General features: G+C 47.6%; 2 protein-coding genes across 3 annotated transcripts; one reads left to right on the top strand and one right to left on the bottom strand.

Moving 5' to 3' along the window:
- Window positions 1-506: 506 nt before the first annotated feature.
- Window positions 507-5,923, bottom strand: UQCRQ (ubiquinol-cytochrome c reductase complex III subunit VII). Of its 2 annotated transcripts, none has more exons than XM_080984956.1 (3): window positions 5,765-5,923; window positions 4,569-4,736; window positions 507-717 (listed from the first exon to the last, which is right to left on the bottom strand). In XM_080984956.1, the coding sequence occupies exons 2-3, from the start codon at window positions 4,720-4,722 to the stop codon at window positions 623-625; spliced, it is 249 nt and encodes an 82-aa protein (XP_080841082.1). In that variant the 5' UTR covers window positions 4,723-4,736; window positions 5,765-5,923; the 3' UTR covers window positions 507-622. The 2 variants fall into 2 exon arrangements, with proteins under 2 accessions (XP_080841082.1, XP_080841083.1); XM_080984957.1 differs by having other exon boundaries at window positions 4,569-4,731; window positions 5,765-5,919.
- A 177-nt stretch (window positions 5,924-6,100) lies between these two features.
- NDUFS2 (NADH:ubiquinone oxidoreductase core subunit S2) lies at window positions 6,101-22,650 on the top strand. Its single transcript, XM_080984714.1, has 14 exons — window positions 6,101-6,282; window positions 9,084-9,187; window positions 10,114-10,304; window positions 10,500-10,620; window positions 11,630-11,742; window positions 12,933-13,007; window positions 13,228-13,305; window positions 14,280-14,365; window positions 14,509-14,628; window positions 16,005-16,134; window positions 16,576-16,671; window positions 17,902-17,985; window positions 20,526-20,583; window positions 22,416-22,650. The coding sequence occupies exons 1-14, from the start codon at window positions 6,197-6,199 to the stop codon at window positions 22,451-22,453; spliced, it is 1,380 nt and encodes a 459-aa protein (XP_080840840.1). The 5' UTR covers window positions 6,101-6,196; the 3' UTR covers window positions 22,454-22,650.
- The last annotated feature ends 1,112 nt before the right edge of the window (window positions 22,651-23,762 follow it).

Genomic DNA, 23,762 nt, shown 5'->3' with positions numbered 1-23,762 from the left:
GGTGGAGCAACAGATTTGATTTGATTTATTTCTGTTCCGCTTTTCCAACAACAAAGCTCAAAGCTTCAAATGTGAATCTTACCTTGGCACATTAGGTTAGATTCCACGCACATTTATACACCCTCCTCTATACTCCATCCAGGCATGCATTCCAGCAAGGTAAAAATACCCAAGGCGGGTGCCTAGTGAGTTACAGGACCTGGGAAGTCGGGGTGGCCTGGGGAGAGTTCCAAGGACTAGCTAGAGTTGCCTGGAGGGCCACATTCAGCCTCCAGGGCTGAGGTTCCTCATCCCTGCTGTAGCCCTCCAGATGTTGCAGGACTGCAATTTCCATCAGCCCTGACCACTGGCCATGCTTGCTGGGGCTGATGGGAGGCAGAATGCAACATCTGGAAGGCCCCACAGGTCCCCCATCCCTGGAACAGCTGAATACTAGAAAGTAGCAAAAACAGCCCCATGCCTGCATATTCAGTTTTTGGCAAAGCTTGAAGAATCACACTCACAAGTAGAACAGGAAGAGAGGTTTATTGAACCAGTGTTATTTTAAATATTTGCGTATTCATGTCAACAAGCTGAGGCCAAGAATAAATGCTGGCAACTGTTTTCTTTGTTATCTGTCAGATTATTCATCATTCTCATAGTCAGCTGGGTTCTTCCTTTTAAGACGTTCAAATTCTTCCGTTCCCCAGGAATAGATGACATAGGCCGCGACAAAGGCTTAGGAGGTTAAAAAAGAAACACAGTTAGCTTTACAACTACAATAAAAGCAACCAAGACTTCTGTTCTTCCAGTTCCACCGTTCTCAGTGGCCCCAAAGGTCTTCTTGCTCCCTTGCACATGACTCTGCCCTGTCTCCCTTGCTGTCCCTTATACCTGGAATTGCGTCCAAAATCACCTGAGTTGTATCTTTCTCTCTTACATCCTTCATAACCCTTATCAAAACCACTTATTTATCACCCTATTGGCACAGCCCTTAAGTTCCCATAGTCTACTGTAACAAAGGCTAAATACATGTTACTAAAATAATAACATGTTCTTCTGCTATGAAGTACCATTCCAGCAAATAGTTAGGAATGCAGTACCATCTTTTATAAAAGGGATGGAGAACCTGTGGCTCTCCAGGTGTTGGACACCAACTCCCATACACCCTGGAAAGCATGGCCAGTGGTCAGGAATTATGGGAATTGTAGTCCAGCAAGATCTGGAGTGCAAGAGGCTGCTCCACTCCTGCTTAATAACATGTACAAGTAGGAGTTTTATAATCATGACAGCCCAGGATATGGCAAGTGCTCTGACATTCCTCATTTCCTTAAAGATGCACTGTTAGCTCTCTATATATATTTGTGTGGCCTAGCCCCATCTGTCTTTTTATTTCTATCCCCCTCTTTCACTAAAGAGAAAGTCATTTCCAATAAAAAATTTTAAGAAAGAAGAATAGTGTTGTTTTTTAAGATGCCAGTTTGTTTGTTGCCATTTTCTTCTGCATTGATGAGTTTTTCAAGAAAAGTACTGCAATGGAAGCAAATAAACTTATGTATTAACACATGAGTAGCCAATGTGGTGTTCTCCAAATGTAGTTGGATTACAGCTCTTCATCCCTTACCACTAAACCCTAAAATGTTACTAACCTGCAATAAATAAATATATGTGTGTGTGTGTGTGTGTGTGTGTGTGTGCTGGGGGTTCGCAGAGTTTTTTCACTCTTGCAAGAACATGGTACATTTCTTTTTTAAAAGTGTTTTATTGATTTTCAGTTACAAATGAGTTAGATACAAAAAAGTAGAAAAGAAAAAAGAATAACAATAACAACAAGTTGGAGGAGCCTAGTAATTTTTTATGCTGCAAAGAGGAGGTTTCTCTTTTATGGCAGCCCACTTAGTTTCAATTCTGCGCACAGAGAAGGAATAGAATCTGTCCCCACTCTGCAAGCCCACTCTCTTGCCTGCACAGAATTACTTGTTGCCTATGGGTACCAGGCTAATACATAAACACAGGGGTGTGGAATCTTTTTCAGCTGAATTCCCTTCTGGGGGCCACACACCAGTGGTGGGTGGAATCAGAGGCAAAAGTGGGTGGAGCAATGAATGTAAACGTTTGCCTCTGTATACTAGATTAGTTTCTAAACGAGCGCACACACACCCTCTCTGTCCTCCATCCTGACATGCAAGAAGTGTTGTCAGAATTCAAGGATATAATCCAAGCCAGGGAGAACCAGTCAAGGAGGGTGCAAAGCAGAGCCAGGAGGAGAGCGGTCTGGAGAGTCCCAAAGGCCAGAGAGTGCTTGAAAGGCTTCATTTGCCTCTCAGCTCCAAGCTTTCCCACCCCTGCATAAACTACCAAGGCTGGATCCATCTTTTCACTGAATTGTTTGCTATAACCTGTAATCCAAAATACTGTACTTTTAAATAAGTCCACCATCATCGCCTCCTTCCATTGGTCCCTGCCAAACTGGCCTTCCCATAAAATTAGCTGCTTACGAGTAACATTTTGATATCAATATTTTTAGGGGAACGTTGAAGACTTTATTATTTTTTCTTTGTAGCTTTCAGTGGCTTGTGTAAATTGGGCTGCAGTGATGATGTTCTAAGCTGCCGACAGAATGCTGAGCTTGTGCCGTACTAGTTCTTTTTTTTTTTTGGTGCTGATTCTTTAAGGTCACCACAAAATGTGATTTTATCCAACTCACTTATAGCAGCCAAGTTCATTGATTTCCGTGGGTCTACTACTCCAAGTATGTGTTAGTTGGATGCAACCCAGTGTTTTAAAAATATAATGAAGTGTGGTTGTATCATATTTAATTCTTTTAAATGGTATTCAGACTGGTTGTCTTTGCTGTTGCATTCCACTTTGTGAATATATATATATATATACAGAGAAAGAGAGAGTAGTTTTTCTCTCTGTAGCATTTTTAGTGGTTGGTCATCATGCTGAGATGACAGTCCGAGCCACTAGACAATTTAAAAGATACACAGATGGAGCAGGGGCTTGGAAACTGGCCCTTACAGGGACCCACTTCAGAGCCTGAACAGGTCATCTCAGGATTGAAGAGAGTACAGCGGGAGAAGGTAACACTATGCAAGAGGCTGCTAGCACTAATATAAAACCCGAAGACCTCAGGACTTCATAAACTGCTGTCAATGGCTGCAACAGCATATGAATTCGTTGAACTATTGAAATGCACTACTTAAATGCTAACTATCATTGTCACTGAGGCTAAAGATGACTAATTGCTAACGAGATTTTGTAATTACACTAAGGAGATTATAATTCCGGAACACGTGGGAGAGTAGACTGTTATTGCCACTGTGTACTGACTAAAGGAGATTGTCACCTTGCTCTGCTCTCTTGCTCCATCTAGTGCTTCCAATGTAGAGCAAAGAGAACTGTCTTTTATAAATTGGCACAGGCTGCCCAATAGCCACCAGGCTAAGTTCAAGGTGTTGGCACAAAACCCTGTATGGCTCAGAACCAGGATACGTAAAAGAGTGGTTCATCCCCTATATACCCAGCCAGTCACTGTGTTCTACAGGAGAGGGCCTTCTGAAGATAACCATCTCATCAGCAGGTCTGCCTGCGCAATGCCAGAACTGGGAACTCCCCCCACCTACATGTAAGACAAGCATCATCTCTATTGTTTTTTCAGTGCCTGCTGAAAACTTCTCTATTTCAAGAAGTCTTATAAGGGGAATTTTTTACCCCAGTTGCTATCTGCATTTGATCTGAAATTCTGGGTTCTTTAAATTCTGGGTTTTTAATTTTATTAATTACCTGCTCTTCAACCCAAGATCCCAGGATGTGTTACAACAATTAAAACAATTTATAATCCAGCTGGATACTATCCTGGATTGAACACTTGACTATTTTGAAGAACTCTAATATATATAACCGACAGATGGATAGTTGGAAGTCCTTTTAACCTATTTCTTTACTTCCCTTATTAGTATACAGTATTAGTCCTTTAATATTCTTATCCCTTTGTTATGCTTTCTTTTTCTTTTCTACTTTCTTTTTGTTTCTGCTTTGCTCTGTTCTTTTGTGGCCCTCTACTCAGGGTTAAGAAGGGGTTAGCATGCAGATCCATCACTTTTCGTGATGGACAGTGGATGAAAAACCCTGTTTGGGAGGCAGGGAAGGGAAGAACTCTCATGGCGGGAGGCTGGGGAGAAGAAAATACCACAGTTTTAAAACAGGGCTATGTGAGATCTAAACAGTACTTCATCTGATAATCTGGCTGCTGCATTCTGGAACAACTTAAGTTTCCAAAGTAACTTCAAGTTAATTCATAGGAAGCTATTCATAAATGAAATAAATAATAACAATAATGAAGTTCATCTAATCTGCTCAACGCCCTCTTGGCAATATGATGGCAATGAAGAAACTGCTACCCCCCCCATGCCATATGTTGCTCCAGAGATTGCCTTCTTCTGAAACCAACATCCTAAGTACTTCCTTTGATCTTCACTTTGAACATCAATGCACTAATCCTGGAGAAAGAACCAGCCCTCAAGGGTAACACAGCGCACACAAGCAAGAAGCAGAAGGAGCAGCCTAAATAATTTTTAACTTACGAGGCACCACCCGGAAGACCTGTGTACTGAACCGCCTCCAGACATTAAGAATTCCTTTGGAGAAGAAGTGTGGGAAAGCTCTTTGTTCAAATGGAGACAAGCTGTAGGTGATCACATGCCTTACTCTCTCCAAGTTTCCAAAGTGAATACCCATCTTGGCAGGCTGTTCTGCAAAAGGAAACAGGAATGACAGAAAAGTATAGGATTAGCAAAATACTGCTGAAGTGGAGTGCATTCTCCCAACATTTTAACTTTGCATAGGGGGTTGTTTAAGGGAGTTTTCCAGTGACTCACTTTCAATACAGGGTGAAGCAAGACCAAGTATCAACCTTTGACTACATCTGCATGACAAAAAGAGGTTAGCATCTCAGAACCACATGGACCAGGAATGGGGAATCTCTTGCCCTCCAAATGTGGTTGTGCTACAACTCCCACCAGCAAAGCTAAGGGTCAAGGACAATGGGAGTTGCAGTTTTTATTATTATTCCTGCAATTGATTACCTATTCTTCACCCTAAGGTCCCAGGGCAGGTTACAATTCTTAAAACACACTAGTAACATTAAAAACACAACATTACATAACATTAAAAACAACTTTAAAATTCCAGAAATAGGGTGGGCCCTAAAAAAATATACACATCAAGTGTCAAAAGCCAGGGTAAAGAGGTGCATTTTTTCCAGCATTCACCAGAAGCTATATAATGAAGGCCCAGGATGCACCTTGGTGGGGGAAGTTGCCCTGCTTGTCCAGTAACATCTGTGTAGAACAGCCTTTCCCAATCTTGGGCCCCAAGGTGATGTTGGACTACAACTCCCAGTAGCCCCAATGGTCAGGGATGATGGGAACTGTAGTCCAACAACGTGTGGGGACCAAAAATTGGGTAAGGTTGGGGAAACAAGACTGAGCTAGACGGACTCATGGTTCCAGGAAGCTTCTAGTGCAGGCATCCGGCCCTCCAAATGTTTGGGACTACAATTCCCATCATCCCTAGCTGACAGGACCATTGGTCATGGATGATGAGAATTGTAGTCCCAAATATCTGGAGGGCCAGAGTTTGCCTATGTCTGTTCTAGTGGGTGCTGTTTACACCGGAGTAAAGAGAGACCGAGGACGCTTAACAGTGGACTTCTGAATCCTGAGAGTATAAAGGCCGGCGTGATAGAACCCTTTCCAACCACATTCCCTCTACTACGCACCCGCTCAGCTCCTTGCAGGAAAGGTCACCGCTTCTCACTCCAGCATCAGAAAAGGCAACAGGTCCTCCTTTCCCTTTTCCGGTCCCAGAAAGGTCACTTCCGGTTTAAACGACTCTATAGAATCGCTATCAGGTCAGCCAGCGCGTGACGTATTGCTGAGCATGCTCACTGGCAGCCGCTGAAGTTGACTCCCGGCCCTCACACGGCGGACGCGCAGAACGTCGGTTTACGGCAACTTCCTAGTGCTCTTACTACGCACGCGCAGCTCGCTCCGCGGCCAATGTGAAGTCGGCTGCCCTTCTCTCTCCTTGGCAGGAGAGGGGAAGGAGTTCCCCCTTTGCCCTTACCTACAATGGCCGCTCCGAAGCTCTGAAGTAAAGGGGAGCATGCGCGGGTTTGACGTCGGTGGGTTGCCGCAGCCCCGCAAGGAAGATGGCGGCGCTCAGGGCTTTGTGGAGATTGCGGGCACCTTCAGGGTCATGGAGACAGGGGATTGCGCTGGGGGCGGCGCCCAGCAGGTAATACCCCCCACCCTTTTCACACCACCCTGGAAATAGCTTTTCCCTCTTTTCGTTTTAATGACTGAGGGTCTACCGTTACGGCTACGCGGCTCCCTTCCCACCCCGGTGAATTTCTAGAGAAATGTCAAGGTCCTAGTCCTCATGGAAGCCGTGCTATGACGTGAGACCTCTGCCCTCCAATCGCCTTTGCAGAAGGACGCTTGTGAGGAAAGGCGCCCTCTGCATATGCCCAGAGGCAGCGTCTCTGTCCATCGCACCATGCGTTTCTGTTCAGAGGCCAAAGACTGAAACAGGTTTGGGGGAGAGAAGAGATGAACCTCAATTCAAATGACGTTCTGCGTTGCATGTAGGGCAACCCCTTTTGTCGCTGGGGGTGGGAGTGGGGAACCATATGTTGGACCATAGTACTTAACATAAATGCACACACACCCGTCCTGCATAGCTGTCAACGTTTCCCTTTTTTAAAGGGAAATTCCCTTATTCCGAATAGGATTTCTCACAAGAAAAGGGAAAAGTTGACAGCTATGCCGTCCTGACTGAGGCTGATGAGAGTTGGAGTCCAGCAGCATCAGTCCCCAGGCCTGGATTTATTTTATATATGCTCTTGCATGGTAAGGTAAATGTATAAAGGTAAAGGACCCCTGGATGGTTAAGTCTAGCCAAAGGTGACTATGGGGTTGCAGTGCTCATCTTGCTTTCAGGCCGAGGGAGCCGATGTTTGTGCCAGCCTGTCTAAATCGCTTCTGGTGCAACGGAACACTGTGATGGAAACCAGAGTGCACGGAAACGCTGTTTACCTTCCCGTCACCACGGTACCCAACGCTGTTTACCTTCCCACTTCTACCCATCCGCTCAGCTCCTTGGAGGGATAAAGGGGGGCCAATTCTCTCCCCATTTCCCAACTTCCTCTCTGAGATTAAATTCCAAAACAAAAAGTCCTTTCCCACCAAAGGAAGGTAATATTTTGGCTTTATCAGTACTTTGTCAAGGCCAATTCACTATGCTCAGTAAAGAAAACCAGTACTTCCAGCCTCTTCCCTCCCGCCCTTCCACTTTACTCACAAAAGCAGTTTTTAACAGTTATATATTCCCATATTTACACCCATTCACATCAAAATGATTTTTGATTACCAATATAAGTAAAACTATAATATTAATGTTATTTTAAAGTCTGATTTAGCCTAATATTAAGAATGAATATTATAGTTCTCTTTTTTTATCCTGATTTTTAACAAGCTAATATCTTTTAATAAAATAAGTCCACAATTATAATTCCATTAGGTTAGATGTCTTCAACTCTGAAAGATCAAAAATTTCTTTTCCAAAAGTACCGTAGATTCAGTCAGTCCAATCTTTCTTCCAGAGAGGAAATTTGTAGTATTCTTCCATTAAATAACATTGCAATCCTTCTCCGCTTTGTCCTCCATTTTAAGTCAAGTTCAATCACAGCATAGGAGAGATTCAAGTTCAAATTGAGTTCAAGTCAAGTTCGATGTTTTAAAAAATCTTGAGATTAGTATAAACGAAAGTTATGTGTAATCTTTTAATCCTTATTGTTCATTAGTTAACTTATCTCCCAAGGTAAACTTCATCAACACTTCACTTGTATGTATTTCATGCTCATAGCACCAGGAACGGGAGCAAACTTCCTTTTAACACTCCCGTTCTCCCTCTACCCCACCGAATCAATCAAATTAAACAGTCCTCACCTTTGCAGTCAGCTTTAATATACTGGAATGGTAACCACTTGTGGATGGATCACAGGCTTTGCTTCACGGAGCTGCAATGGTTCCTAGTTCACCGGCGCTTTCACTCGGCTTCACCCCCACCCTCTGCACCTCTCGGGATGGAGAACAGAGACCTGCAATGCCGAGGCGCCGTCTGTGAACAGCAGGACCCCGAGACACCCCAATGCTCCTCTTGGGTTTTGGGGGAGAAGCGCATCACCCTTTTGCTCTTCCCCGGAGGCTCCGTGAGGCCGAATCTGACAGAGCTGTCAGATCCGCCGTCCATCCGCCATGTTGCGGGAACCCAGAAGTGATGGTTTTTCATTCTTTTGCATAGTGCAGGCTTCCTCAACCTTGGCCCTTAAGATGTTTTGAGACTACAATTCCCATCATCCCTGACCACTGGTCCTGCTAGCTAGGGATCATGGGAGTTGTAGGCCAAAAACATCTGGAAGGCCAAGGTTGAGGAAGCCTGGCATAGTGTATGTGTGCCTTGTGGGTAGGTTCGTTATTTGTTTGTCTTTGTTGGCAGTGCGAGAGGTTGGAATCTATGTTTTAAATTTTGTGTATAGTGCGCTTTTATTTTCGCCCCTGTAAGCTGCTTTGAGATGTGGTATAAATTCCTTAAATACAAAAATAAACTTGTGTTGAGCTGCCAGTAAAATAAATAAATAAAAATACAATGGTACCTCGGGTTACAGACGCTTAAGAACTTGGCTTCAGGATGAGAACAGATATTGTGCTCTGGCGGCGCGGCAGCAGCAGGAGGCCCCATTAGCTAAAGTGGTATCTCAGGTTAAGAACAGTTTTAGGTTAAGAACGGACCTCCAGAACGAATTAAGTTCTTAACCTGAGGTACCACTGTACAGTGTTGGGCTGGTCTTACGGACAACTGACTCAAAGCCAGGAAAACAAATCTGGAGCCAGATCTGGTGGATGTCTCCCAAGGTCAGCATCTATCCTAGTGCCAAGGCTTGCCCTACAACACAAGCTAGTCAGCATCCTATTTTCAGGTTCATACTGAGTGTTGCTGCCTGAGCAGATCTTAACATTTCTTCTTCCCTTCCTTAGAGGAAAGCAGTGGCAGCCTGATGTGGAGTATGTCCAGCAGTATGGAGGCGCCGTCATGTATCCCACAAAAGAGATGGAAAAATGGGTCCCTCCTCCCTGGAACGGTGAGTTTCCTCCATAAAACTGAATGGAGTCTCCATCTCATGTGGAGTTTCTCAGTGGGAAGAAATATAATATTGTTCTGCTGTATTTATTGATGTAGCAGTGTTTCTCATACTTGGGTCCCCAGCTGTTTTTGGACTACAGCTCCCATAATCTCTGACCACTGGTTCTGCTTGCTAGGGATGAAGGGAGTTGTAGTCCAAAAACTAGCTTAAGTCAATTAATTTCATGGGGTCTGCTTTTGAGTAGGTTGGCTTCCATGCTGGATCAATTACAGAACATCCACACATAATCAAAATAAAACAATCTCATTAAAAAACAAACACAGTGTGTGAAGAAACTAGCTTTAGAAAGGTAAAATCCTCATTTGTTGCTATGCCCACTTTTGCCTCTGGCCTTTCTCACTACTGGGCAATTATGGGTAGCATAATTTTATTATTATTATTACAGTATTATTATTATTATTATTATTATTATTATTATTATTACTAGGTGGCGCCTGGAAGGTTCCCCCTTCTTTGCCCTTACCTTTGTACAGTAAGCTACCTTCAGCCACACAAAACCCGAGGTTTCTACACCCACCCACCCTTCTCTGTCTCCTGGTCAGCAAGGGGCATCATCACAGTTCAATGACACATTCTAGCCAGAAAAAAATGCTTGCAAAAGAGACACAGCAGGGCTGGTAAGCAGTGTGGCTCGGGAGGGTGTGTGGCCTGCAGAGAGCCCCGAGGCCCTCAAGCCTGAGTTTCCCCATCCCTGGGTAAAAGTAATATCCTTTGCTCCTCCCACTTTTGCTTCTTGCCCCACCCACAGATGTGTTTCCCCAGTTGCTGGCCTACGAGTAAGTGCAGCCGTTAGCTTGAGGAAGGTCTCCCTTCTCCTGCCTTACCAGCAAGATGTCTCACATGTGCTCTTCTGACCCCAACAGACAAGGACCCGCCCTTTGAGAAAAATGTCTCCAATCTGACCGTCAACTTTGGGCCTCAGCACCCTGCAGCTCACGGGGTCTTGCGTTTGGTCATGGAGCTGAGCGGGGAGTCTGTGAAGAAATGTGACCCCCACATCGGCTTGCTTCACCGGGGCACCGAGAAGCTGATAGAGTACAAGACCTATCTCCAGGTAATCGTGGCAGGAGCTGCTCTTGCACTCTGGTCCCGCTTGCAGGCTTCCCATCACGGGCCTCCAGTTGGCCACTGTGAGAACAGGACATCGGGCGAGAGGTACCACTGGCCTGATCCAGTCAAACTCTTAATATGTTCTGAAGATCCTTGAGCAAGTCTCTAGCTGCTTTCAAACTATCCTTTTCTGGCCCAGGCTCTGCCCTACTTTGACCGGCTTGACTACGTCTCTATGATGTGCAACGAGCAAGCCTACTCCTTGGCAGTGGAGAAGCTGCTCAACATCCGTCCGCCCTTGAGGGCTCAGTGGATCCGAGGTGAGTAAGCAAAGCAGGCAGCTTACGAGGGTGTGTCTCGCAGCTAGCAAATGAAGCAGTGCAACTGAACTGCAGCCCATGTTTCCTCCTTGGTTTGTGTACCTTTAAACAAGCCAACATCAGGGAAGGGGAACCTGTGTCCCTCCAGATGTTGTTGGACTCCGGCTCCCATCATCCCTGCCTGCCTGTTGGTTGTGTTGGCTGGGTGTCCGGGCAGGTATTGGGGTCAGGTCAGCAATAACTCATGTGTCAGTGAAGTTAACTCTTTATTCAAAGAAACAAACACAGCTCAGGCCAGTAAGCACAACAACTCTTCGCAGCAGAACTAGTCCCAATGAGGCAGTTGCGAGGGCAGATGCTCCCCACCTTCCCACCTCTCCTTAAGTGTCCCCCCACCAAGTTCTGAGGCTCCTTCATCTTCTGTCTCTTTCCTCCACCCTCTTCATGTCTTGGCAAAGTTCTGTGAGAGCGGGATGGGGAGTGGAGAGCTGCCCTTTGCCCTGGCTTCTTCAGCAGCCTGCCTGATCTCTGCCTCTTGGCCCCCCTCCTCCGCTTCTGCCTCTGATTCTGGACTGCTCTCTGACATAGACTCTTCCTGCTCCCTAAACCCTGTCACCTCTTCAGCTTCCAACACCTCCTGCTCCCAGTCCTCCCTTCTTCTCTCTCTGATCAATATCATCATCCCACCACCAGGGATCTCCTGGCTCTGGGTCTTCTTCCCTTGGGGGGGTTCCCCAGCTAGTGCCTCCCACCTCTCCTCTGCATCCAGCCAGCCCATCACATTGGGGATGTGAGTGGGTCACGGGTACCTCACCCCTTCACTGTGTCCTAGGCCTCAGTCCTAAAGAGTGACTAAGGAGTGAACCCCTTTGAGTTCCATGGGGCTGAGTAAACATGCTTAGGATCGTAGCATTTAATATGTGCCCTATCTCCCCTCCCCATCCATTTCCTTACATGCCCCCGGTTCTGCGTTCACAGTAGCTAACCTGAGTCTCTGCCTCCTTTCCAGTTCTCTTTGGCGAAATCACACGTCTCCTGAACCACATCATGGCCATCACAACCCACGCCCTGGACATTGGGGCCATGACTCCTTTCTTCTGGATGTTTGAGGAGAGGGAAAAGGCAAGTACTCTTGGATCCAGCGCTGTCATCGGAGACGCAAGTGGCCTTGGTGGCATGGAGTGCCATCTGCCAGCTTCAACACCGGCTGCCCATTTGTTCCCAGACAAGTTTCAGAGTTCTAGTTCTGAACTTTTAAATCCTCATGTATCAAAACTGCCTAGGTGATCATTAGGCAAGCCCTCTACCCTGCCATCTCCAGTAGAGGGATAAGACTACTGGCATACCTCCCTAGATGGTTGTTAGGGTGACATATAAGAAGGGACTTCCTGACTCTGCTCAAGGTATTCTCTGACTCCACACACATCCCTCAAAAACGGTGCCAGGTTCATTGTCCTGAGCATATTAACCTCTGTTTTTAAAAAGTAATTGACAAGGTTTCCAGTCCTGATTATTGTGGAAGCCTGCATTAGAACTCTGTGCACAAAGTCAGAACCCAAAAAAAGTTCTTGGAGGTGGTGGGACGAGGCATAAATGCCCTACTGCACCTTGCATCTCCTGCTAGTTTCTAAATGATGCCAAAGAAGCAAGCCCGGGCAGATTCCATAAAACCCACAACTCTTTCTGGTCCCTGTGGCACAGCGTACACGGAGAGTTAGAATCCTAGAATCGTTGAGTTGGAAGGGACCATGAGGGTCATCTAGTCCAACCCCCTGCAATGCAAGAATCTTTTGCCCAACCTGGGGCTCAAACCCACAACCTTGAGGTTACAAGTCTCCTGCTCTACTTACTGAGCCATGCACAGGGCTCTTGCTCAGCGGTGTAGGAATGTTATTCTCTCTTATCCCAGTGCTGCCTGCCGTGATGTGTGGCAGCATCCTGACACCTCAAGCACGAAGTTCGTAGCTGTGCGAACTTGAGATGTTGGGGATGAAACCAAGAAACCTACAGCCTTTGACAGTCTGGTGCCTTCTAGGTATTTGGGACTGTACCTCCTATCAGCCCCAGCCAGGCCTAGTCAAAAACACTGAGCGTTGCATAGCATCATAGAATTGTAGAGTCCTTGGAAGACACGCCAAGGGTCATCTAGTCCAACCCTGCTCTTGTCAGCCCCAGCCAGCCTTAGCCCAAAAGAAGGCATCAGGTGGGGAAGCCACTGGCCCATGGCAGAATGGGAGAGGCGAGTTGGGAGCTGTCCACAAGATTGCACCTGTAAAATGTTCCCCTTCCCTCCCTCTTTGTCTGCCTTCCAGATGTTTGAATTCTACGAGCGGGTGTCTGGAGCCCGGATGCACGCTGCTTACGTCCGACCAGGAGGGGTACACCAGGTGAGAAGGCTGCTTTGTGACCAGACAGGTGGACAGCCAGGTTGGATTGGGCAGGTCTGAAGACTTGTTTTTCACAGAGACGGGAAGACCACTAGTTCTCCAGGACCTCTCTCTCTCTCCATGGGTTGTATCCACTGTCGGTTCTAGTCTTAGTTGAACACAATCCCAAAATGTCTTTTCAGCATCTGCTCCTCTCTTCTTCTCCATCCCTGTCACTCAGGACATGCCTCTCGGGCTGATGGATGACATCTATGAGTTTGTGAAGAATTTCTCCATCCGGATAGACGAGGTGGAAGAGGTGAGGCGTTGTTGACAAACGGGGGGGGGGGCAGCCCTTACCATGAGGTTTCTCGGTGACCACCCAAGCTACTGTGGCAGGCTCCTGCTGTTTGGGTTTTTTAAAACCCCTCTTGAGGGTGCCAGTCAAACAAATGTGCTTTCTTTCAGCCATCCTATGCTCCTCCTCTAGTTTCCCCTCCAACAGGCAGGCAGTATTTCATGCCTACTGAGCACATTCAGTTTTCATGGGAGTTGGGGGGGCACTCCTTGAGATTGTTTGTTTTTCCCCCAAAGATCTTTTGTACTTGTAAAAGATGTATCTTTTCACTCAGATTCTCCCTGAGCCAAAAGATCAGACCCCATTTTCATCTGTATGAATTCCTGCTTTTGTTTCAAGGGTATTAATGTTGTATTTTTGTTTCAACAGTGCTGTTTTTATGTTGTACACCACCTAGAGGTTTCCTTTTTAAAGAAGTGGCTTTAACTGCTTGAAATAAAATAAATACTTCTGCAAACCAGAGTTAAAATTAACCACAGTTTCAGGCTCTAGCGCCCGTGCTAAAGAAGGAGCAGGGGAAGAAGAGTCCTAGGCTTGTGCTGGTCACAGTAAACCATAGTTTATTGCGTTTAAGCTATGGCTTATCATGCTTAAACTATGGTTTGTTGTGACATCCACACTTTCTGTTCTTCTCCATGGTTTCTTCCTTTTAAAACAAGGTTGGGGAGCCTGTGACCCTCTAGATCTTGTTGGGGTCCAGCTGCCTGTAATCAGGATAGCCCAATGGTTGGGGATGATGGGAGGTATAGTTCAATAGCACCAACCCTGTCCTAAGAGAAATATAAAACAGAACCTGATAATTGTGCCATGAGCACAACTGCCTAGTTGGAAATCAGTGATCTGAAGGGGGAAGAGCTGGTTGGGGTTCCCCACTCCTCCAATATAGATTCCACGGCTCAGTTAGTCGTATCTTTTCTTTCCCTCCATCCCTCCAGATGCTGACAAACAACCGAATCTGGAAAAACCGGACAGTTGATATTGGAGTGGTGACGTCGGAGGAAGCTCTCAATTATGGTTTTAGGTAACGGAGCAGTGAAATCACGTGGTGAAGCTGGTGTCCACCAGGATTAGGGCGTCCTGCATTGTGTGGGTGCTCACTTTAACCTTGGGCACAAAAGCTGCGTTTTCCCTCCTGCATCTCTCCTCTTCCTCTTTCCCCGCCAGCGGAGTGATGCTTCGTGGCTCAGGGATCCAGTGGGACCTTCGCAAAACCCAGCCGTACGACGTCTACGACCAGGTGGAGTTCGATGTCCCAATTGGGTCACGAGGCGACTGCTACGACAGGTGTGGTTCCGCTTTCTGGAGGGGGGTTTACCTGCACTTGGTGGTCTGCTCACCCCCAAGAGCTTGTCCAGCAACTTCTCAGTAATAGTATACAATGCCTCAAAAAGCACAATGTCTCTCTCGTCATAAGAGCAGTCAAAATGGTTCATCCAATGTCTTCCTCTGCTGCGATGGGTCGTGGATTCCTTCCAAAGCCTCCCACTTTTGAAATATTATCTCACCTGCCTACAGATTTTGACTTGACTTTCTAGCCAAGTCCATTATGAGCTGTCACTGCCGACCCCTCCTTCCCCCAATTCTTGTGGCAATTGCAGAGAGCTTGGATTGAAAAGAGCCATGCTTGTGTTGGCTTGGTTCGATGCAGGATCCCTGGGAGAAGGAGGCCCTGCCGGTCAAACATTTCAGGACCATGGAGAACTCCACATGAGCAACTTGGCTCCTTGGAAGGTTGGGAGAAGAATAAGCCTTTTTAAGCTCCTGCTCTCAGGCTCCACCTCTTTGTGATGAGCTCTAGATTCTTAAAGGGCCCACTCTCTGGCCTGAAGGTGGGCAGTCTGTTCCTTAGCTCCCTTCCTGGTGTGCTCTGTTAATGGGACCTTCCTGGGGTTTTTCTCTGTCTGGTTCTTCACTATCTAGCTCCCTGGCTTGTTGTTAATTTTAATATTAGCATTGGGTGGTACCCAGCCAAGTTCTGTATAGTATTTGATTATATCCAATGTTAGTCTAGTCAAAATGGACCCATTGAAATTAAACAGCATGTATAACTTAGACCCAGTGGGTCTGCTCTGGGTAGAATTTAGTTGGCCAAAACCGATTAGCCCTAAGTTATTCATGTTGATTTATTTAAGCAGGTCTGTTCTAAGTAGGACTAACATTGGGTACAAACCGATAAATTTATATCCCGCCTTTCCTTCAAGGAGCTCAAAGTGGCATGTGTGGTTCTCCCCTTTTCCTTTTCAAGGTTTTTCCCCTGCCCCCCCCACTTCATTCTCACAAAACAGCCCTGCGAGGTAGCTTAGACTGATGGTGAATTTGATGGCCAGGTGGGGATTTGAACCCTGGTCTCCCAGCTGCTAGTCCAACACTCTAACCACTATGCCACACCAGTTGCTCAAGACTAGTTGGGTCTACACCATTGTGTTTTTTTACTAGAAGGCCCAACATTTTATTGCATTTGTATCTCACCTTGCTGCCAAGGAACTGAATGTGGTATTTGCCCTTCTCCTCCAATTCTGTTTCATCTTCACAAGAACCCTGTGAGGTAGGATGGGCTGAGAGACCATGGCCACTGCCCCACCCCCACCCCCGGCAAGCTTCATGACTGAGATAGGGATTTGAATTGTCACCTTTAACCATTACCCCACACTCCCTCACAGGTACCTGTGCCGAGTGGAGGAGATGCGCCAATCACTCCGTATCATCTTGCAGGCCCTCAACAAGATGCCTGAGGGGGAGATCAAAGTGGACGATGCCAAAATCTCCCCTCCAAAGCGGGCAGAGATGAAGGTAACAAAACCACCCCTGAGCTGAGGTGGCACCTCCTGGTGGTGAAACGGGGAAGCTCTCTCCTTTGTCTGGGTTTTACAGTACAGTGGTACCTCGGGTTACATACACTTCAGGTTACAGACTCCACTAACCCAGAAATAATACCTCGGGTTAAAAACTTTGCTTCAGGATGCGAACAGAAATCGTGCTCCGGCGGTGTGGCAGCAGCAGGAGGCCCCGTTAGCGAAAGTGGTGCTTCAGGTTAAGAACAGTTTCAGGTTAAGAACAGACCACCGGAACGAATTAAGTACTTAACCCGAGGTACCACTGTATCTGAAGAAGTGTGCATGCACATGAAGACTCATACCAATAACAAACTTAGTTGCTCTCTAAGGTGCTACTGGAAGGAACTTTTTTATTGGGTTTTACAGTGTGCGTGTATCTTTTATTCCCCCTCGCCAGACTTCCATGGAGGCCCTGATCCACCACTTCAAGCTGTACACAGAGGGATACCAAGTGCCCCCTGGAGCTACGTACACAGCTATAGAGGCACCCAAGGTACCGTCCTGTGCTCTGAGCAGTTGGAGGGAACAGCGGACCGGCAACAAAATGGAGAGCTCCCATTCTGGGCTCCAGCCAGACATGCCCTTTCCCTGGATATTCCGCCACTCTGATCTCCCTCTTTCCCATTGCTTCTTCCTGCACCAAACCGATATTCAGCATTCTGTAGCTACTGAGCATGCTCAGTCCACGCTGGGCTGTGGTTGGGTTTCCTTGGTGCATTTTAAAGATATTGGTGCATTTTTAAGATATTCCCCCACCACCACCAAAAAAAGATTTGTCCCCTTACTTCTGGAAGCCCCAGGATGCTTGCAAGTATGCTGATTCCACTTTCTTCATCGTAGGCCCCATTTTTACTTCAATCTGGTCAGTGCCTGAGTTTGCTGTCAGCAGGGTCGCCAGCCAAATCTTGCCCTCTGGTATACCTCCTTCTTACCATGAGAGCATCTGTGGAGCTTAATTCTCAGCCTAGACTCACAGTTCCCAGGGTTCCCTGGGAAGAGAGAATGATTGTTAAACTACTCTGATAACTGTAGCTCTTTTAGGGGTGTCCTAACAACCCTCAGAAGGGACGCAGGTGGCGCTGTGGGTTAAACCACAGAGTCTAGGACTTGCTGATCAGAAGGTCAGCGGTTCGAATCCCCACAACGCGGTGAGCTCTCGTTGCTCAGTCCCTGCTCTTGCCAACCTAGCAGTTTAAAAGCACGTCAAAGTGCAAGTAGATAAATCGGTACCGCTCCGGCGGGAAGGTAAACGGCGTTTCCGTGCACTGCTCTGGTTCGCCAGAAGCGGCTTTGTCATGCTGGCCACATGACCCAGAAACTGTACGCCGGCTCCCTCGGCCAGTAAAGCGAGATGAGCGCCGCAACCCCAGAGTCGGCCACAACTGGACCTAATGGTCAGGGGCCCCTTTACCTTTAACAACCCTCAGCAGCCTCAACGAAGTGTAGCTCCCAGGACTCTTTGCAAGAAAACCGTGACTCTTTAAAGCAGTACGATACAGCTTTAAATGCATAGTGTGGACGTGTCGTTTTTTATGTTGCCTGCCTCTTCTCATTGGAGTCCCAGAATCCTTTGCAACTCTCTCATTGGGGAAGTTCTAAAGCCACGCTCTGCTTCAAGCTCTCTCCCCGCCCTCTCACACCCCATGTACCATGGTAACCCGGCTTCCCAATTTGGGTCATCTAAATCTCCTCTCCTCTGCTCCTCTTCATTCTCATCCTGCAGGGGGAGTTTGGTGTGTACCTGGTCTCTGATGGAAGCAGCCGGCCCTACCGCTGCAAGATAAAGGCTCCAGGATTCGCCCACCTGGTAAGAGGGACAAGGGAGGAAAGGGGAAATGGCCGGTGCCCATTGGGACTGGTGGGGTGGGAGGCAGGTAGGTGGCGCCAGAGCCAACCAAGGGCAGACCCAACTATCCCTATGTTCTACAAGGGCAACTCTGAGATTGAGAAGGAGGAGGAAGCTGATAGGCTGGGCCACCCTCTGGGCTGAATGTAAGAAAGAAGGCAGGCAGAGGGGCTGGGGGGGGGGGCTGGCTGAGGGTCGAGTGAGGCTGGGGCAGTGTACCCTTTGTCTGTCCCAAATGAGGCACCTGTAGAAAACCCAACAAAGGAAGCTGCAATGCGTTCTATGTGGGGCTACCTTTGAAGGTGACCCGGAAACTACAGCCAATCCAGAATGCGGCAGCTAGACTTTTGACTGGGGGCAGCCGCCGAGACCATATAACACCGGTCTTGAAAGACCAACACTGCCTCCCAGTACGTTTCCGAACACAATTCAAAGTATTGGTGCTGACCTTAAAGCCCTAAACGGCCTCGGTCCAGTATACCTGAAGGAGCGTCTCCACACCCATCGTTCTGCCCGGACACTGAGGTCCAGCGCCGAGGGCCTTCTGGCGGTTCCCTCGCTGCGAGAAGCCAAGTTACAGGGAACCAGGCAGAGGGCCTTCTCGGTAGTGGCACCTGCCCTGTGGAATGCCCTCCCACCAGATGTCAAAGAGAACAACAGTTACCAGACTTTTAGAAGACATCTGAAGGCAGCCCTGTTTAGGGAAGCTTTTAATGTTTAATAGGTTATTGTATTTTAGTGTTCTGTTGGAAGCCGCCCAGAGTGGCTGGGGAATCCCAGCCAGATGGGCGGGGTATAAATAATAAATTATTATTATATTGTTATTATATAAGCTTCTTGATATCAGTAAGCTAGGGTGGGGAGGGTCATGGCAAGCCCTGCCCCTCCTTCTTTGTCTTGGGAAAAGCAGATGGCAATACGTCATGGCCCTCAGATTTGGTTAGGTGTCCTTGCTGCATGTTTTAATAGAACGGCACTGGAAATACTTGCTCAGGGGGCTGGCAGGGGGAATTTCCCGGCTCTTCCTTGAACTATTTCTGGTAGTCATTCCTCCTTACAGGCTAGGAGAGTTCAGCATTGCAAAAAGAGGGACTGTATGCTTCTGCTCGTTTGTTTGACTGGCATGTTGTTGTTTTTTGTTTGTGTGTGTGCTTGTGTGTGTGTGTGTGTAGGGGATGTTTCCTTCCTCTATTGTGTTCCTCTTCTCGTCACCTAGAGTTGGGAAAACTCTGTGTTTCGGTTGTGGTTTCGGGTGCACATGCAGGGAGGGTAATGTGAGTTTTGCATGGTACAACAAAACTCATTCAAAACTTGTAGTGTTTCCAGAAAAATGCTGACCCCTCTGAATCTTGTCTCCGAGTTAAGCAAATTCCCGTGTTTCTTTTTACATGATTCCTTTTCAGTTGAACTTGCAAGAGAGGCAAATTGATCTCTCCAGATCACTGGGCCTCTCAACCGCGGAAAACCTAACTCACAGCACAAACTTACATGTTACATGTTTCTTCAGAAGTTGGTCCTGTTGAGTTCAGCGGGGCTAAGCCCTGAAACGTAGGTGCAAGTTTGGAGTCTTAGAACGGTCCTGGATTAATAGAATTATAGAGTTGGAAAAGGAACCCTGAGGATAATCTAGTCCAACCCCCTACAGTGCAGGAATATGCAGCTGTCCCATATGGGAATCAGACCTGCAACCTTGGCATTTCAGCACCACGCTCTAACAAACTGAGCTATCCAGGCTGGCTTCATATGATTTCAGCAGGAATTGTTTGCTTGGTGCATTTGTGTTTTTCTTTAAAAAAATAAACCCTCAAGTTTCTAGACCTTGTGAAATGCTTTTTAAAATCAAGGCTGAGATTCCTCAGCAAGTTAAATTTGGTTTCCAGTTCTGCTTTTTCCCTCCTGTCACATTTGTGGTGGGAGGCTGTTTAGGAGAACATGTTGAGCCAGGTGTGGTGAACCTTTGGCTCTCCCAGATGTTGCTGGACTACAATCCCCATCATCCCCGACCACTGGCCGTGCTTGCTGGGGCTTATGGGAATAGTCATTCAGCAACATCTAGAGGAGCAGCAGTTCCCCACATCTGGTGTAAGCCACCTGTGTGCTGTTTTTATTCCACTTTCTGACACTTCTAAACCTTGAATTAGGGATGGGGAAGGCATGATCCTCCTTGCACACACCCCTCTCCATCCAGGCAAGGAAAAGGAATGATCAGAGTTTAGGCAAAAGCACTGAAGGAAAGTACAAAGCAGGGCCCTTGGTGGGCTGGAGGTGCAGTGAGAGTCCTGAGGGCCAGATAGAGACTTTGGGGGCCGCATGTGGCCCCTGGCCCTGACATTCCTCACCCCTGTACTGCAGGGAGGATGGTCTGACCAGCTGTTTGCTTCTCCTGATCTTTTTATCTCTTTGCCCCATCCATCTAACATTTAATTCTACTGAAAACAAGCAAACAAACACCAAATCCATAGACATTCTTAAATGTTCGCCTCCCCTACCCATTTCTGCAGGCTGGGCTGGATAAGATGTCGCAAGGTCACATGCTTGCGGACGTGGTGGCCATCATCGGTAGGTCTGACTTCCATTCTTTTCGTTTGACTTTTTGGCTGGGGGAGGGGGAGGGGAGGGGGAGGGCAGGCAGGTGGGAAGCAGGTAACTGTAGCTCTGTGAGGTGCACCTGCCTGGAGATTTCCAGGACTGAACCTGGGACCGTCTACATGCCAAGCAGGTGCTTATAATCCATGCAGGCAGAATGACGCCCCTTTGGCAGAAGAGATAGCAGCCTGCCAGTAGCAAGATGGAGGATTCCGGTGGCGGAATTCCCAGGGACTCGGTCTGCAGTGCTCACTGTGCCCACTCAGAAGCAAGTCCCATTAAATTCAATGGGACATATGTTCAAGGAGGTGGGGTTAGGACTGCAGCCTCAGTCTCTCAGCTGCTGTACGAGGGTCAGGAAACCTGCAGCACTCTCCAAACGTTTCTGGACTTCAGCTCCCATTATCCCTGACCATTGGCTGCGCTGGCTGGGGTTACTGGGAGCTGGAGTCCAATAACAACTGGAGGGACATAGTTTTCCCCATCCTTAAATGCTTCCTTTCCGGGGCTAATTTACCGTATTTTTTGCTCTGTAGGACGCACTTTTTCCCCTCCAAAAATTAAGGGGAAATGTGTGTGCGTCCTATGGAGTGAATGCAGGCTCCTTGGCTTCAGCGATAGCAACACGAAGCCTCCGAAGTGCAGAGGGAGCGCTCTCTACGTGCTCCGGAGGCTTTGCGTTGCTTTCGCTGAAGCCTGGAGAGTGAGAGGGATCAGTGCGCACCGACCCCTCTCGCTCTCCAGGCTTCAGGGATAGCTGCCTGAAGCCTCCGGAGCACAGCACGAGTTCCCGCTGCGCTCCACAGGCTTCAGGTTCCTTTTGCTGAAGCCAGGAGAGCAAGACTCTCCCGGCTTCAGCAGAGACGGAGAGCTGCGCAGCGCCCCTTCAGCCAAGCAGGAGGAGAAATGGAAGGGGCTCTGTTTCTCCTGCCGCTTTGCTGAAGGGCCGCTGAGCAGAGAGGGGGAGAATATTTTTTTCTTGTTCTCCCCCTCTAAAACAAGGTGCGTCCTATAGAGCGAAAAATATGGTAATCCACAGCTGAGCCATCAGATCTGGGTCTACCTCCTCCATGGAGGATCTGATTGTCAGACAAGACCAGGGGTCCGTAAACTTTTTCAGCAGGGGGCCTGTCCACTGTCCCTCAAACCTGGGGGGGGGGCAGACTATATTTTGGAAAAAAAGAAAATGAACGAATTCCTATGCCCCACAAATAACCCAGAGATGCATTTTAAATAAAAGGACACATTCTACTCATGTAAGAACACGCTGATTCCTGGACCGTCCACAGTCCGAATTTAGAAGGTGATTGGGCCGGTTCTGGCCCCCGGGCCTTAGGTTGCCTACCCATGGACAAGACGACGTTTCCCTCTGAGCACATTCGGAAAGTGTTTCTCTCATCGTGGAACGAGCAGAGGGAGTTGACTCGTACCAAGTGTCAGAGCAGGTGTGGGGAACCTCTGGACCTCCAGATGTTGCCAATGGCCATGGATGATGGGAGCTGTCATTCAGGAACATCTGGAGAGCCCACACTTGGGAGAGTTTCCATAATGGAGTTTGTGGGGTGGGCCAAGTTGTCTGCTAACATTTGATGATGGGCATCCCGTTTTCCTAAAAAGCAAAGCACTGGGTTGCAGCAGAGCAGCCTGCTTCCTAGGCATGCTTCTTCCAGGAGCAAGTCCCATCACATTGTGAAGTGTGGCTAGGACTGCAACCCTTCAATGCCCTCCGCTGCCAAATGTCTAACATGAAGGCTGTAGGCACCATCCCTGGCAGCTTTCACGCCTCTCCTCCTCCTCTTCCTCAGGCACCCAGGACATCGTCTTTGGCGAAGTGGATAGATAAGCATTGAGCCCCCTGGAGTGAACCACAGCGTCTCCTCACAGAGGGGGATTTCCTCCTGAATTGGCACCTCCCAGCAAGGACCGTTGATGCACCGTCCTCCTCTCTTTTGTTGGTGTCTCTCTGTGTACAGTCTTGTGTGGCCCTCCTTGCACTGCAGGCAGGGCTTAGCTATAATTAAACAAAATGCTCTCAGCAAACTCAGGGTGTGTCTCTGTGTGTTTCTGATGAGGAATCTGCCAGCGGGGCCTCACCTCCGCCTCCCTCAGCTTCCTCTTCCTTTGCTTAAGGCTGAAGCTCTGAGTTCTCTTTTTCCCATTCTCTCTGTCAGTGCTGGGCCTTTTAAAAAAAAAGCAAACGCATACACACAGACATCATTTTGCTTTGCAGACGGAACAGGCTGCGTTCAACCCTCGGCAGCTCCAGAGAGAACAAACTGGTTGGGAGCCAGCCTGCAGCAGCTGGGCCTAATTTGGCCATGTTTATTTCTTCATTATTTCCATTTCTATGCGACTTGCTGTCTGAAAAATTAATATACAGTGGTACCTTGGTTTACGAACTCAATTTGTTCCAGAAGTCCATTCTTAAACCAAAGGTACGCTTTCCTATAGAAAGTAATACAAAATGGATTAATCCTTTCCAGACTTTTAAAAACAACCCCTAAATCAGCAATTTAACATGAATTTTACTACCTAACGAGACCATTGGTCCATAAAGGTAAAGGGACCCCTGACCATTAGGTCCAGTCGTGGCCGATTCTGGGGTTGTGGCGCTCATCTCGCTTTATTGGCTGAGGCTTCCGGGTCATGTGGCCAGCATGACTAAGCCACTTCTGGCGAACCAGAGCAGTGCACGGAAACGCCGTTTGCCTTCCCACTGGAGCAGTACCTATTTATCTACTTGCACTTTGACGTGCTTTCGAACTGCTAGGTTGGCAGGAGCAGGGACCGAGCAACTGGAGCTCACCCTGTCGCGGGGATTCGAACTGCGACCTTCTGATCGGCAAGTCCTAGGCTCTGTGGTTTAACCCACAGCGCCACCTGCGTCAGCAATAATCAGTGTACTGTACTATAAAATAAATGAAACATTATTGTAGATGATAAAATGAAAATCAAAAAAAATTCTTACCTGCACTGATGATAGTCATTGTTTGGATGGGGGGGGGCTTTTATTCATTTCTGCAGTCACACAATCAATCAATCAATCAATCAATCAATCAATCAATCAATAAGTAGCTGAACTGGGATCCATACAGATCCCCCCACGCTGCTGTGGGAAATGCTCCCTAGAGAGCATGCCTCCTGAGCAGCAT

This window comes from Podarcis pityusensis (assembly GCF_964106645.2).
Source record: "Podarcis pityusensis genome assembly, chromosome: 16".
In the NCBI taxonomy this organism is placed as follows: domain Eukaryota; kingdom Metazoa; phylum Chordata; class Lepidosauria; order Squamata; family Lacertidae; genus Podarcis; species Podarcis pityusensis.
Note: the sequence above shows the minus strand (reverse complement) of the source record. Positions and strands in the feature narration are given on the sequence as shown.

What these genes read in the sequence shown, in the direction of transcription:
- UQCRQ (XM_080984956.1), bottom strand. Translation starts at nt 4,722, where the DNA reads ATGGGTATTCACTTTGGAAACTTGGAGAGAGTAAGGCATGTGATCACC. An exon ending in GGTCTTCCGGGTGGTGCCTC is followed by an intron (nt 718 to 4,568) that starts GTAAGTTAAAAA and finishes TAACCTCCTAAG; the next exon opens with CCTTTGTCGCGGCCTATGTC.
- NDUFS2 (XM_080984714.1), top strand. Translation starts at nt 6,197, where the DNA reads ATGGCGGCGCTCAGGGCTTTGTGGAGATTGCGGGCACCTTCAGGGTCA. An exon ending in GGTCCCTCCTCCCTGGAACG is followed by an intron (nt 9,188 to 10,113) that starts GTGAGTTTCCTC and finishes TGACCCCAACAG; the next exon opens with ACAAGGACCCGCCCTTTGAG. An exon ending in GACCAGGAGGGGTACACCAG is followed by an intron (nt 13,008 to 13,227) that starts GTGAGAAGGCTG and finishes CCTGTCACTCAG; the next exon opens with GACATGCCTCTCGGGCTGAT.